The following is a 15,873-nucleotide window of genomic DNA, read 5'->3' on the forward strand; positions in this document are numbered from 1 at the left end:
ACAGTGGAAATTTTGCATATTTATACACAAAATTCAATGCTTTTTTAACAATTTATAAAATAAACAAGCGTATAGAAAACAATCATTAAGGTCAATGAAATTTATAGATAAAAAAAGTGTGATTTTGTAGTTTTGAAACATTTAAACATCAAAATTAATGCAAATTGGATTTGCTTAATGCAAAGAGAAATTGCAACAAGTCAAATTCAATAATTTTAATATAATTTTGATTTTGCGAAATACAGTTGAAATTTTGTACATTTATACACAAAAATCATTGCATTTTTAACATTTTATAAAATTAACAAGCGTATACAAAACAATCATTAAAATCAATGAAATTTGTACAAAAAATATGATTTATTAAAAAATTATGAAACATTTAAACATTAAAATTAATGCAAATTTGATTTGCTTAATGTAAAATGAAATTGCAACGATTCAAATTCAACAAATTTAATCTAATTTTGATTTTACGAGCTACAGTAGAAAATTTGTACATTTATATACAAAAATCATTGCATTTTTAACATTTTATAAAATAAACAAGCGTATACAAAACAATCAATAAAGGCAATTAAATTTATACAAAAAAAAGTATAAATTATCAAAACTATGAAACATTTTAACATCAAAATGAATACAAATTAAATTTTCTTAATGTACAAAGAAATTGCAAAAGTTAAATCCAACAATTTTAAAATAATTTTGATTTTGCGAAATAAAGTTGAAATTTTGCACGTTTATACACAAAAATCAATGTTTTTTGTAAGATTTTATAAAATCAACAAGTCAATTAAATTTATAGAAAAAAAAGTATGATTTCATAGTTTTTAAACATTTAAACATCGAAATTAATGCAAATTGGATATACTTAATGCAAAGAGAAATTACAACAAGTCAAATTCAACAATTTTAATATAATTTTACACAAAAATCAATGCTTTTTTAACATTTTATAAAATAAACAAGCATATACAAAACAATCATTAAAATCAATGAAATTTGTACAAAAAAAGTATGATTTTCGAAAGATTTGAACATCAAAATTAATGCAAATGTTATTTGCTTAGTGTACAAAGAAATTGCAACAAGTCAAATTCAACAATTTAAATACAATTTTGTTTTAAATAAATATAGTTTAAATTTTGCACATTTTTACACAAAAATCAAAGCTTTTTTTTAACATTTTATAAAATAAACAAGCAAATAAACAAATCAATCATTAAAGTCAACGAAATTTGTATAAAAATAATATGATTTATTAAGACTATATTGAAACATCAAAATTAATACAAATTTGCTTAATGTAAAAAGAAATTGTAACAAGTCAAATTCAACAATTTTAATAGAATAAAGTATATCAAATTCTATACATTAAATTTATTTATCTATATATTATTACACTTTCTAAAGTAATCTAATTTTTAACAAATATTTAACAAATTTAAACATTTTCAAACTTTTGAAAATATTGTATTTTATATTAATTAACCAACATATTTAAACAATAAAATCAACACATATTTACACTCTACAAAATGACTTCATTAAATTATTAAAGAAATTTAAACATTAAAATTATTGCAATATGAAACAAATATAAATTAATAAATTCATATGATTTCTTTCACATATGCAATACCCTTTTCATTTCAATTAGTTTAATATTTCTGATGGATTGGATGGTTTCGCGTATTTTTTATTTGTCATTGATAAAAATGAATTGAAAACATAGATATATATATAGATATCACGGATTTTGATTTTACGAACTGCAGTTGAAATTTTGCATTGACCGTGCAAAATAATAACAATATTTTTGAATTAAATGCGAACGGATTGTTGAACTGTTTGCGTACGTTCGGACAAAACCGCGATGTAAATAAAAAATAAATGATAATTGAAATTCACCCTTCTGCTAATTGATTGAAACTCACAGGTTTTGAATTTTTCATTTATTATCTTGATTATCCGTGTATTTACGTTCAACACAATTTTTTTAATTAATTTGTAAGAAATAAATACTTAATTAATTAAATACTGAAATTAATTAAATTAAATGATTAATTAGACCCGGCGCATTCACAATGTTTCAATGGTCTTAGAAACTATTATTTATTTTAACTAAGTTCAATGATTTGTGTACGGAATTGTCAAAATTTGCTGAAATTTAGTAAATTTATTAGCAGAAAGATCAAATTGAGATGAATCAAAGTTATTTTCCGGTCAGACAATTCATATGCGAATGAGGAAATAAATTACAGTTCGCTTATTACATTTGGATGTGGATGGCAACAAAAGGGTTACGTGGGGTTAATATTTATGTGAACCGTTTGAACTGCACCCTTTAATCCGCGGATACCGAAGCAGTATGATGAGGATGACGATAACAGCAATAATAATCCGCGGTCCTTCCACTCCTTTTGTGTCTGCATGCAATAAATACGAGAATCCCGTTGATAAAGCGCTTCCAGAAGCGAAACAATGCGGAATATTTGCGGTCCCCTTTTGCAGAAGTAGTGGCAACGATTGCTGCTACTCCAGCTGGGAGTTATAAAACATAACCGCATCCAGTCGGTAGTTGTTTTCCGCTAATGCCGTCCCACGGGAACAGAGGAGAAGAGGTAGAGCGGTCACGAAGAGATGCCTCCAACAGAAGTGAACAACAAGAACAACAACAAGCGTGTCTGGCAGACGGCGCGAAGTTCCTTCCTCTTAATGGAATGCTTTGCATGTTGAACAAGGCCCTCCGGGCTTTAGTTTTATGCGATTCTTACCATTCCGAAATTCGACCCGACCCGCGCAGATAAGATTATGTTTATATGCTACACCGTTTCCAGTTCAAATTCAAGCTTAAAACTATAAACCCGAACCCAAACTTCCAGACCGTACGATATCTGCTATACAAACCCTCTCCACATCATATCTACTACGTCCCTTTCTCTTATTGCCTCTTACCAGAAAAGACCGCAAGAAATTATTCTCTCTTTCCCGCAAGAAAATATTACACTGCAATTAAACTTTAACTGTTTTCGTTACAAAGTTATTCATTTGTATAATCCCGCGACCCGAGCTGATCTCTCTCTTTCTCTCACTCCACTTCTGAAACTTGATAACTTTCGGCATTACTTTCGAAGCCATTTCGCTTAATCAATTCCTCACGAATTTCCCTCTTTAAACATCAATGCGAAATTTCTCAATCCGACTGGAAGAGCAGACCCACTCCGACTCGCTTACAGACATTTCAATACATATTTATCTTATACCGTCTCCATCTTTCTCTCATTCAGAAGAAAGAAAGAGAGGAACAGAAATACTTTCCTCAATTGATCAATCTTCATCGAAAGATTGATATCCAACTTCATCACAATAATCTTCCAATATCCTCCAACAAATATATATTTCATTTATGCTTCAAGAAACCAAATAACCAATTTTTTATTTCTTATTGATTAAATTTGCTTACAATTTAGACTTAAAGCCTAATATTACAAAAGACTACAATTTAAGACTTTTCGGATTTAATACAAGTAAACTGTTCGTATTTGTGTTAAACTAATATCATTTAGTTAAAAATATACCTAAATCGTTAGATAACATTTATGTGTATAAATTTTGGATTGATTACACTTGGAAATGGCAATTGAATTACGTAATCCATTGGCAGTTGTAGGAACGCTTTTAATAGGCGATTAATGCGGATTTACTATACCAGACAGCTTAGTTTCCTTCAATACCACATCGAATAAATCCCATTACACGTATTTGGATTTACAGAATGCGCATCCTTCTCAATATTACAGGCAACAAGGACTTCGTCAAGTCTGATTAATTGGATTATATTTGAATTGTAATGTTTAAGAAATTAAATAATAAATGTTATTTTTGATTAATTATAAATTTACTTTATACCTTACCTGATATTCATACAACAAATAATATTACAACTTGGAATATGAAAGATCAAAGAGAACATTTTAACTTCAGACTCAAACCTATTCAATTAAATGCAATTTGGATATGAAAAATGTAGAAAACGTCGAAGAGAATTGCGATCAATTTGATAGCGGTAAAGTAAAGTGCTGGTAATTGCATAATGTGATGTCTTGTTAGATGAGAGCGAACTGAAGAAGTTTCTTCTTCGTGCCGAAACACACTCACACACACATCTTATTTATTTCATCATCGATACTTAACTGCACGTATATCAATATGTTAAAACGTTTCGCTTCCAAATGCGGAAACAGGAAAGAAATGAGAAAAAAAAACTTAAAAGTAGCTCAAACTCTTCCAGCATAAATTACATAAGTTTTTGAAGTTATTTGAAAAGTATGATATTGTTTCTTTAATATTTAGATTGTTTCAGCTTTTATGTTGAAAATACAACATATAATTGAATTATTAATTTAAAAAAAAAACTCAAATAAGGAAAACTTATTTTTTTTACAAATTTTAAGCGAAAATTTTGTACAATATAATTTGAAGTAGGAATATTTTGCATTACGTTTTTTTATTAGTGGATTTATTGTTTCAATTGAAAAATTATAACTAAATAATAAACATCAAAAATGTTGTTTGAAATTTGTCAAAAGTTTTCAACAATTATGAAATTAATAATTCCTTAAAAAATATATACTTAATTAAGTAAGTATAACTTTTTTATTAGATTTTACTGAATTCCTTCTTTTCTGATTAAGGAACAAATTTGAAACTCTTTGAAAACAAAAAACAAAACAAAACAAAATTTTTTGGATTTTTTCCATGAAATCATTTTTTGTAAAATTTCATGAAACTTTTTAACTTTTTCTTTGGTACTTTGTCAGATCAAGTTATTATCATTTCTTTTGCACCATTGTATCATATATTTCTCTATGTATTCATTGTCAGCTCAATTCACATTCATTGTATCACGTGTTTCTGTGTTTGCTTAAGTAATTTTTGTCTCTTTATTTTTGTAAAAAACTACACAACTGTAATTCTTATATATAAATAAGATATTTAAACTTGAACTTGAACTCTTTGTTAGTGTTCACGAGATTCTTTGAATTTGAATAAAAAGCAAATTTTGAAACTGTTTTAGAACCAAATTAGAGTTAGAAGTTACATAATAGGAAACGATTTTATCTTTGAACGGATGTTATTGGGAATTCCGTACTTTCTTAAAAACGTAAGAATTCAATCGATCGATCCCGGATTCCTAATTAAATCGAAACTATTTCTAATTAACTGCGATGGACCTTTCTCCAACGGCCCAAGAATTTCACAATTAATTCCCCGGTCGGACGGCCGAAAACCAGGATGTTCCTAATCAACGTCCAAACGGTTTATAACGCGCTTGAAATATTACAAAAAAAAAACGAAAAGAAAATCAATTTTATTTCTTAGTGTTTCCATCTTATTCAATGTTTATTTCAATATCAATTAAAACTGCAATATTCAAAATGGTGATTTATTCTTTTATAACTTTCAACCGTTGAATTATTGACAATTTCTGATAGTTGAAGCTTGAATTGTCATAAAATTCAAAATAAAGATTATTCGTATTATAAAAGGTTTTTTTTTTGAATTTTTAATTTTACAAAATGTATAAATAAATGAAATTTTAACCATGAGGTTTTTTGGCCAAATAATTTCCATTTTTGTTAAAATTCTGATGAAGTTTAAAAAAATTGAACATTCAAAATGTAATAACTTTCCACGTATACACAAATTGTAAATGAGGTTTTTTTGGTCTAAAATTCCATTTGAAAAAAGCTTAAATTTCACTCCATGAATTGTTTATTGTAATAAAAGTATAACAAAGTTATTTTAAAAGCGAATAATTTCAATTTTTGTTAAAATTCTGTAGAAGTTTAAAAAAATTTGAATATTCAAAATGTTACATTTATTTCCAATAAATTTCCACGTATACACAAATTGAAAATGAGATTTTTTTGGCCTAAAATTCCATATGAAAAAAGCTTAAATTCCACTCCATGAATTGTTTATTATAATAAATGTATAACAAAGTTATTTTAAACTCGAATAATTTCAATTTTTGTTAAAATTCTGTAGAAGTTTAAAAAAATTTGAATATTCAAAATGTTACATTTATCTCTAATAACTTTTCACGTATACACAAATTAAAAATGAGATCTTTTTGGACTAAAATTCCATATGAAAAAAGCTTAAATTCCACTCCATGAATTGTTTATTGTAATAAATGTATAACAAAGTTATTTTAAAAGCGAATAATTTCAATTTTTGTTAAAATTCTGTAGTAGTTTAAAAAAAACTGAACATTCAAAATGTTACATTTATCTCTAATAACTTTCCACGTATACACAAATTGAATATGAGGTCTTTTTGACCTAAAATTCCATATGAAAAAGCTTAAATTCTACTCCATATATTGTTTATTGTAATAAAAGTATAACAAAGTTATTTTAAACGCGAATAATTTCAATTTTTGTTAAAATTCTGTAGAAGTTTAAAAAAATTTGAATATTCAAAATGTTAGATTTATATCCAATAACTTTCAACGTATACACAAATTGTAAATGAGGTCTTTTTGGCTTAAAATTCCATTTGAAAAAAGTTTAAATTCCACTCCATGAATTGTTTATTGTAATAAAAGTATAACAAAGTTATTTTAAAAGCGAATAATTTCAATTTTTGTTAAAATTCTGTAGAAGTTTAAAAAAATTTGAATATTCAAAATGTTACATTTATTCCAATAACTTTCCACGTATACACAAATTGAAAATGAGATCTTTTTGGTCTAAAATTCCATATGAAAAAAGCTTAAATTCCAGTCCATGAATTGTTTATTGTAATAAAAGTATAACAAAGAAAATAAACATTCAAAATGTTACATTTGCCTGTATTATATTATACACAAAATTGAAAATATTGTTTTTTTTTAATATAATCTGAGAGTAGAGAATAAAACGTAATAAGAAAAGAAAAACGATAGTAAAAATGTCTTGTTGAAATTCTACATATTTATTGGCGGTACGTGAAGTGGCTTTGGCTACGTTCGATGTTTGCGATTGTTTAATATTCCCAGACATGAATTTGTTGGATGCGGATTTGATTTGGTCTGGCCTAGCTTGGTGACTGTGATTCGAATATGAATGACTACTATTACTTGAGGGACCCGGGGATTCCCCCAGCTGTGCACAGCATCATCCTCCACCTCGTACTCATCCTCTTCATACCAACGATAGTCAAGAAAGTAAACTCAGTATTCCATTCTGGTCGGATCATCGCGCAAAACGAAATTCATCCAACAAATCTCAATATTAACAAAAATGAAAACTGTTGTTTCCACATCGGAAAATGCACATAATCAAATCAACTTGTTTTCCATCTACGTCCACTTGATTGTCAATCAATTGGTGCATCGATAATGCGCGTTGGCACACGTTTTGCGAGCAATATGTCACATCGACAATTGCCTGCTCGAAGATTCTTCCTTTGTTCGCTTTTCTTTTTTTCTTTTTTAGTTTACTCTTCTCTTTCATTTTGTTTCGAAAAATTCCAACGTGCCCATAATAATTCATCGATTCCATCCATTGAAAATCGTGGCTCTTTCTTTCTCACTCTCTGCGTGTGCGATGGGATGAGGGAGAAAACTTTTCCTCACAACAGATGGGCGCCGATAATTCATCATCATTTTATAAAGTTTAGCGCCGAAGGACGTGGAAATAATTTATTCCGGAGATTCGGAAATTACGTTCCTTACTTTTTTTCTCTCTTCATCTCTCGTTCTTACTTTCTTTCGTCTCGTTGTATATTAGAAAAAACGATTGGTTAATTATTCCGAAATCTGACGGTTTCAACTGTTGACAGCTGTTAGATCATTCAACTTCAAATTGATCTTAGTAACAAACAAAAACCATGACAACGTAATTAGAAAACAAGGCAATTTAAGCAGTCAGTCTTCTTATTTGCAGTTAGTGAAGAAAACAGGTTCAACTTTGGCTGTTTATTACAGAATATATAAATAATTTGAGCTCATAATTTTATTACCTCTCTCGTTCTTACTTTCCTTTGTCTCGTTGTATATTAGAAAAAATGATTGGTTTATTATTCGGAAATCTGACGGTTTCAACTGTTGACAGCTGTTAGATCATTCAACTTCAAATTGATCTTAGTAACAAACAAAAAAACCATGACAACGTAATTTATATTAGAAATCAAGGCAATTTAAGCATTCAGTCTTCTAATTAGCAGTTAGTGAAGAAAAAAGGTTCAACTTTGGCTGTTTATTACAGAATATATAAATAATTTGAGCTCATAATTTTTTTTGTCTCTCGTTCTTACTTTCCTTCGTCTCGTTGTATATTAGAAAAAATGATTGGTTAATTATTCGGAAATCTGACGGTTTCAACTGTTGACAGCTGTTAGATCATTCAACTTCAAATTGATCTTAGTAACAAACAAAAACCATGACAACGTAATTTATATTAGAAAACAAGGCAATTTAAGCATTCTAATTAGCAGTTAGTGAATAAAAAGGTTCAACTTTTTCAGTTTATTACAGAATATATAAATAATTTGAGCTCATAATTTTAGCTTATTTTAAGAAAACTGAATATTGTCCATATATTATATGTTTATTTTAAAGTCTATAGTTTTATCTATAATTTTACCATTAACTTATGTTTGTACGGATGTCCAATGTGACAATAATAATTTTGACAACTTTTAACTAAAAAACACAAGTATAATAGTCACTATAAATCTCATAGTTTTGGTATTAATTTTTATTATGAAATTGTGTTCTTGTCCTTCTTGATTTTCAAGTAAAATAAAATATGAGAATATTGTTCTCAATTTAAAAGCTAAAATTTGGTTTATATTACATTATTAATTTATGTTTTTGGTATGTGCATTATTTTATTCAATCTCTTCTCAACTTTGACAGCAAATTACAAGAAAACTAGAAATGTTACAAATTTGGGACTCCATTTAGTTTATAGCTTATACTTTATGCTTTAAATCCATTATATCTCCTTATTAGTTGTATGTATGGTTTACAATATATACAAAGAAACATGAACAATGGTTACATTAATATATTTTATAACTTTAATAGCTAATTACAACAAAACTGTAAATACCACAAATATATTTCAGTACACATTATATAGCCTAAAGTTTCGTCTTTAATTACATTCATAATTTGTATTTGTAGTATGTATATTTTTTAAAATATTTAATAAAATGTAAAGACAAACATAAGAAATATATAATTTCGTAATTGAAATGTTCATGTTTCTTGCGGCTCGAATTAATAAAGTGAACAATGTATTCTGCAAACATTTAAATTGCAATTGAAAATGTAATTCAGAATATATATCTCATCATTCGTTGCAATTCCGTTCTTTGTTCCAGGTCGACCCGTGATCTTCCCGCACAACAAAACAATAACGGCCGTATACGGACAACCGCTGACTCTGACAATGGAATTCTGTGCCAACCCGACGTACAATAAAGTTTATTGGATAGCTAAAGACAGGGTGTACAAGCCGGGAGAGTCTGATAGCGAAATCTTAACATACTACATTACGGTAAGACGACCAATTTATATTTCCACCCTCGGTGCACGCAATTTATTAACGAAATACCTTCTCCTTACATATATAACCTTACCTATATATCTATAACTATATATATAGACACACGGTTTACAGCTTAAATCTTAAATACTTAATTGGCGCGTTTAAATGGATCTAAACTTTTGGGGAAGGAGAGAGAGCGAACGCGCCAAATATCTTATCTCATCCATCCGTTTCAAATCTTAATCCCAATTTTCGCTTCCACTAATTAGTTAATACACACCGCTTCTCGTAAAGAAAACGTTGCATAATAAAAGTCAAATATATATATATATAAAGATAGAATGACAAAAAGTACGAGTTCTTCGTTCTCGGCGGTTTACCTTCATTAGGACAAATTTATTGCCCCTTTCCTTCCTTCCTTCTTTAGTTCCTCCGGAGAGACGTAATAAAGACGCGACTGTCCTTTTGAAATAATTCCCTAATTCTTTATTATATCCCAATAAATTCTTCATCCCGACAGTTTTATATTCGACCCACGGCTTTCCGCAGTTAATTATCCTTACTCCTCGATATTACTCTCCATCAAAACCTATACAACCCATTTCCAACGTAAATAAAGCATTTTAATTGTACACTCATCCAACATCAAGGTATTATTTTAGGAGAGAAAAACTGTCTTCAAGAATCTTGACTTAATAATATTTCGTCCATACTCACAAATCAAGAAAGTAAATTATAACAAAACGAGTGACGATGAGAAGAGAAGTCCCGCATGTTACATTTGTACATATTATGTGTATTTTTCGGGTCTATATCGCAAGCCCGACAACCGAAAGACCGTCTATTGAAATCCCGACGTTCGAAATTCCGACTATGTCAAAATCCCGACAACCATAATCCCGACAATCAAAATCCCGACTACCATAATCCCGACTATCTCGAAATCCCGACTATATCGAAATCCCGACTACCATAAAAATGTTATTGTAAAAATTTATAATAATAAAAAAAACGGGATTATGGTAGTAGGGATTTTGACATAGTCGGTATTTCGATATAGTCGGGATTTCGAACGTCGGCATTTTGAGCCAGCCGGTATTTCGAACGTCGGGATTTCTATACACTCGGGATTTCGAACGTCGGGATTTCGAAGATCGGGATTTTGATAGATGGGATTTCGGTTGTCGGGCTTGCGATTGCCACCGGTATTTTTCAATATGTTTCATTATACGAGTAAAAAATCCGGAAATTTTGGAATGGATTAAACTCGTTAAGCGAATAATAAAGTTGAATTATAATTTGGTGTTTCAGAATTCGACGTCTCCGAACTGTTATCAGGCGGTGATGTACCTGTCCGAGGTTAAAGTTCGCAACATAGGGGAGTACGTGTTGATCGTCCGATCTGCAAACGGCCTTTCCGAAGGCATAGTAAACGTTAACATGACGTACGCAAGTGGATACAACATAAACACCAATTCAGCATCGCATAATAATAATAATAACCAGTTACCAATATTCATACTATACATGAACGTAATTATTTTAATACTGATGAGTTGTTATTGACTGACTGAGCAGACTTAGCTGAGCAGTTCCATTTTATATTGTACGTATACCGAAGATCCGAGAAAGAAAGGAAAGAAGTATTGAAGCAAGTTATATTATAACATTGGTTTCGACGAAACGTTTTTTTTTTTTGCATAAAGATAAACGTTCACGAGATATTTATAATATATTGTTGACTTATTATTCGAATGGGAAAGATGATGATGATGATGATGATGATGTATCTAGTTTCTGATTTTTTGCAAAGTGAGAAGAAGATGATAAATACACATATGTATAAAAAAAGAAGTAATATTTATAAAAGTAAACTGAAAAAAAAAATTGTTAATAGGCTGCGCTTAAGTGTATAAAAAAAATAATAATAATTAATATAAATAAATGTAAGGAATATGATGGAAGAAATACATAATAAATTATACGTCCAAGAGTTATTATTTTAATTTTTAGATATCCCTAGTCCTTTCCATTAGTTTTATATATTTATTGAAAAATTAGTTTTGAATGTGAATAAATTTATAAGATATTTAGTATATGAAGTAAAGGGTTCTATATCGCAAGACCGACAACCGAAAGACCGTCTATTGAAATCCCGACGTTCGAAATCCCGACTACCATACAAGTGTTATTGTAGAAATTTATAATAATAAAAGTTGGGATTTCGAACGTAGGGATTTCGATATAGTCGGGATTTTGATTGTTGGTATTATGGTAGTCGGGATTTCGATACAGTTGGGATTTCAAACGTCGGGATTTCGATATAGTCGGGATTTCAAACGTCGGTTCTTTAATACAGTCGGGATTTCAATATAGTCGGGATTTTGATACAGTTGGGATTTCAAAAGACACGTCTGGATTTCGATTTTCGGGATTATGAGAGTCGGGATTTTGGATATAGTCGGGATTCGAGTCGATGATACAGTCGGGATTTCGATCGTCGGGATTTCTGATACAGTCGGGATTTCGAACGTCGGGATTTCGAAACGTCGGGATTTCGATAACTGGGATTTCGAACGTCGGGATTTCGATCAAGTCGGGATTTCGATAAGTCGGGATTTGGATATAGTTGGGATTTCGAACGTCGGGATTTCGATACACTCGGGATTTCGATATAGTGGGGATTTCGATATAGTCGGGATTAAGGTAGTCGGGATTTCGATATTGTCGGGATTTCGATATAGTCGAGATTTCGATTGCCACCGATATAAAANATTCTGTCGGGATTTTGATTGTCAGGGATTTTGAACCAGCTGGGATTTCGAACAGTCGGGATTTCTTGATATAGTCGGGATTATGGTTGTCGGGATTTTGATACAGTCGGGATTTCGATATAGTCGGGATTTCGATATAGTCGGGATTTCGATACAGTCGGGATTTCGATATAGTCGGGATTTCGAACGTCGGGATTTCGATACAGTTGGGATTTCGATATAGTCAGGATTTCAAACGTCGGGACTTTAATACAGTCGGGATTTCGATATAGTCGGGATTTCAATAGACGGGATTTCGGTTGTCGGGCTTTCGATTGCCACCGAAAGTAAAGACTCAGATATTGTTGTAATTACAATTAAACATAATTAAGTTGTGCAAGTTCTTTTTCTTCCTCCTGTTTCTTCCCTCTTGGAAAATCCTCTAACTTGTGCGAGTTGATTATGTAAGTTTACTATATGCGGATTATATAAGAATGTTTTGTTAAGATTGTAGACGTTATCAAATTTGAATTTTGAATTTAGTACGATTTTATTGGCAGCACCTGCCATTGATTATTTATGCAAATCAGTTGAACTTTGACAGTTGCGTGACAGCTGCACAGCTGTATCCGGATGAAAGGTTATATTCAGATTTGAAAAGCGGTTTCAGGCGATATGTTCGGAATTTTCTCGTTGTTGGTGCAGTTCTTCCGTTTGGGCCCAAAGGAGTTCTACAAGGTTCGCTTCAAGCTGCCTGCCATTCGCTTCATAGACAACACCTTGGATGTGCTCAGAGCCAAATCGAAGACTGGAATATACAACACCAAAGAGGTGTTTATCAAAGGAACAGTTGTAGCCTTCATCACAACAGTGCTAGTATGGCTATCCGTCTTCATGTACCTTGCCTTCTACTACACCTACGTCCCTTCAGTTGCCCACGAGAGGCCTGTCCATCTGAAATTCACGTGAGTACAAAGATTACCTGTTGTTCATTCGAGAGAGTAAAATTGTTATTTGCAGCCCTAGAGACAACATAGCCAACTACAAGGAAAATGGCCCACATTCATATTTGAATGCCCACGTTGAGTTGACCAACAGGCAGCAGCTGCTCATGATGGGTCAACCGTACAAGGTTTTCTTAGATCTGGAGATGCCCGAATCTCCTGTAAATAAGGAGTTAGGTAGTGGCTATTTAACCCATGAGGATATCTTTTTAATTCCACTGTTTCAGGCATGTTCATGGTGTGCACCCAGTTCCATGGAAAGAAAAGTCTGATAGCACAATCCTGCCGCTCTGCCATGCTGGAATACAGGAGTCCACTATTGCAGTTCCTGTACACGATAGTGTACAGTCCGTTTTTCCTGTTTGGCGCCGCTCAGGAAAAGCAGAAGCTGCACATTGAACTCTTCTCAAATTACGAGGAACAGACCGGACCCGCCGTTACCGACGTTTACATTGAAATCCAATCGATGTACATCGAACTGTACTCGGCCAAGTTCCTAATCAACGCCGAGTTTACAGGTCTTCGGTATTTTATGTTTAATTGGCCGGTCCTATCCGCAATCATCGGTACGTACGCAACTAATTCAATCAAACAAATTTATTAAAACACGTTTCTCTGCAGGAATCACCTCCAACTTGTTCTTCATCGCAATTGTCGGTATCATAAGCTGGTACCAGTTGATACACTCTGAAGAGTACAGGAAATACATCCGAAGTAAAGATAACATTCAGGATAAGTTCCAAGGTTCTATGGAAGGTGAATATTGCAAATACTATCATCTTTCGTAATACTAATACCGATTGTTGCAGATTCGTATTCCTCGTCTTCGATAGAAGATATTTCAGGTAAAGAGCTAAAATTCGGTGAAGAGTATATTAACAAGATGGAATAGGAACGAGATGAACAAAATGTATTTGAAAGGCTGCTACACATTCATCTAATCCACTGTAAGATACTACACCATTCCGATTTGCGAGCAAACACCATTCTTTTTTTTTTAACCAAAGATGACGATTCAATTAGAGTGTGCTTTATAGAAGGAAAATAATATACATATATTTTTTATAATTATTTTGTTATGTAGATAGAGAGAGAGAGAGAAAAAGCAATGTTCTAAACGTGTCTACATGTATATTTATATATATTTTATTTTGTATGTTAAATCTGTCTATTTTTTCTTTTAGTACAAAGCAATTTAGTCAAGGTGTACTGGATATACAAATTGCGTTTCTGTTAATTAATTAATAAATAAAATATAAAAAAAAATCTTAAGTCCTTTATATTGGGGTTATCTGTGTATAAACGTAATGAATTTAGCAGATAACGTTTAGATAAATTACACTTCTTTTTATTTGTGTGGTATAAATAGGAATCCGTAGGTCGTCTAATCTGAAATTAAACGATAAGCAACGTTTGCTAATTGCCGATTCAGTAGATGAAACAGAAATATTCAATGTATCGTACAACAAAAATAACTTCCTCTTTGTTCCATTTAAACTGACTTCTCATACCGATTTTGGAATGTTAATGGAACGCTAATTCATAGATACTGATTAATTTAACTATGAATTAGCGAGAATTTTTAACTGTATCCGAAACGTAAAATTACTCGATTTAAAGAAGAAATTAATTTCAATTCGACTCTCTGGTTGTGTGCATTAAAATTGCAAATCTTGGAATCTAATCCAATCCATGTCCTTAATGGATAATACCGACTTGGTTGTGGCTAATGTATTGAGAAATGTACAGAATTTTGTAGTTTCTTTGTTGAGGACACACTCAGAGAAGATTTGGTTTATAGAGTCCTCAATCTTCATAGGATTTTGATTATCCTTTGTGCTTGAACCATTGATTTAATCAAATTGCCGATTCAATAGATGAAACAGAAACATTAAATGTATCGTACAACAAAAAAAACTTACTCTTTGTTCCATTTAAACTACTATAGTTAAGTGAGTTCTTCTCATAGGGATATTTGAATGTTAATGGAACGCTAATTCATAGTTACTGATTAATTTAATTATGAATTAGCGAGAGTTTTTAATTCTATACGAAACGTAAAATTATTCAATTTAAAGACGAAATTAATTTCAATTCGACTCTGGTTATGTGCATTGAAGTTGTCGTCGGCCTTAGACACCAGTTAACTAGGGTAGAGGTCGATTGTAAGCATTTTAACAAACAAAAAAGTGTATTCTTGGAATCTAATCCAATCTTCTCACTGTCCCTCATGGATAATACCGACTTGGTTGTGGCTAATGTATTCAGAAATGTACAGAATTTTGTAGTTTATTTGTTTAGAACACACTCAAAGAAGATTTGTTTTATAGAGTCATCAATCTTCATAGGATTTTGACCATTGATTTAATCTAATAGGGTAAGGATAGTTATTATAAATCAATTTTGCAGCTTCAAATTATCTGCATTCAAAAATTTAGGTTTTAGAAGAAAAAAAAATGTAATAGATTTAAGAGCATAAAAATACGTAATGAGTTTTGCAGATAACATTTGGATAAATTGCACTTTTATTTATTTGTGTGGTATAAATAGGATTCCGTAGATCGT

At 31.0% G+C, this 15,873-nt stretch overlaps 2 protein-coding genes across 3 annotated transcripts; both read left to right on the top strand.

Moving 5' to 3' along the window:
* Window positions 1–9,340: 9,340 nt before the first annotated feature.
* Window positions 9,341–11,449, top strand: LOC108565323 (the record flags this gene model as incomplete). The annotated part of the gene is made up of 2 exons (XM_017924731.1): window positions 9,341–9,560; window positions 10,863–11,449. Coding segments are annotated over 2 exons (475 nt in total), but the record flags the coding sequence as incomplete, so codon positions are not given.
* A 1,459-nt stretch (window positions 11,450–12,908) lies between these two features.
* On the top strand, window positions 12,909–14,373 carry LOC108565327 (seipin). Of its 2 annotated transcripts, none has more exons than XM_017924745.1 (5): window positions 12,909–13,269; window positions 13,325–13,488; window positions 13,536–13,874; window positions 13,930–14,064; window positions 14,118–14,373. In XM_017924745.1, the coding sequence occupies exons 1-5, from the start codon at window positions 12,980–12,982 to the stop codon at window positions 14,198–14,200; spliced, it is 1,011 nt and encodes a 336-aa protein (XP_017780234.1). In that variant the 5' UTR covers window positions 12,909–12,979; the 3' UTR covers window positions 14,201–14,373. The 2 variants fall into 2 exon arrangements, with proteins under 2 accessions (XP_017780234.1, XP_017780243.1); XM_017924754.1 differs by having other exon boundaries at window positions 13,325–13,485.
* The last annotated feature ends 1,500 nt before the right edge of the window (window positions 14,374–15,873 follow it).

This window comes from Nicrophorus vespilloides, unplaced genomic scaffold (genome assembly GCF_001412225.1).
Source record: "Nicrophorus vespilloides isolate i.1.1-1 unplaced genomic scaffold, Nicve_v1.0, whole genome shotgun sequence".
Classification (NCBI taxonomy): Eukaryota; Metazoa; Arthropoda; class Insecta; order Coleoptera; family Silphidae; genus Nicrophorus; species Nicrophorus vespilloides.

What these genes read in the sequence shown, in the direction of transcription:
- LOC108565327 (XM_017924745.1), top strand. Translation starts at nt 12,980, where the DNA reads ATGTTCGGAATTTTCTCGTTGTTGGTGCAGTTCTTCCGTTTGGGCCCA. An exon ending in GGTCCTATCCGCAATCATCG is followed by an intron (nt 13,875 to 13,929) that starts GTACGTACGCAA and finishes GTTTCTCTGCAG; the next exon opens with GAATCACCTCCAACTTGTTC. An exon ending in GTTCCAAGGTTCTATGGAAG is followed by an intron (nt 14,065 to 14,117) that starts GTGAATATTGCA and finishes CGATTGTTGCAG; the next exon opens with ATTCGTATTCCTCGTCTTCG.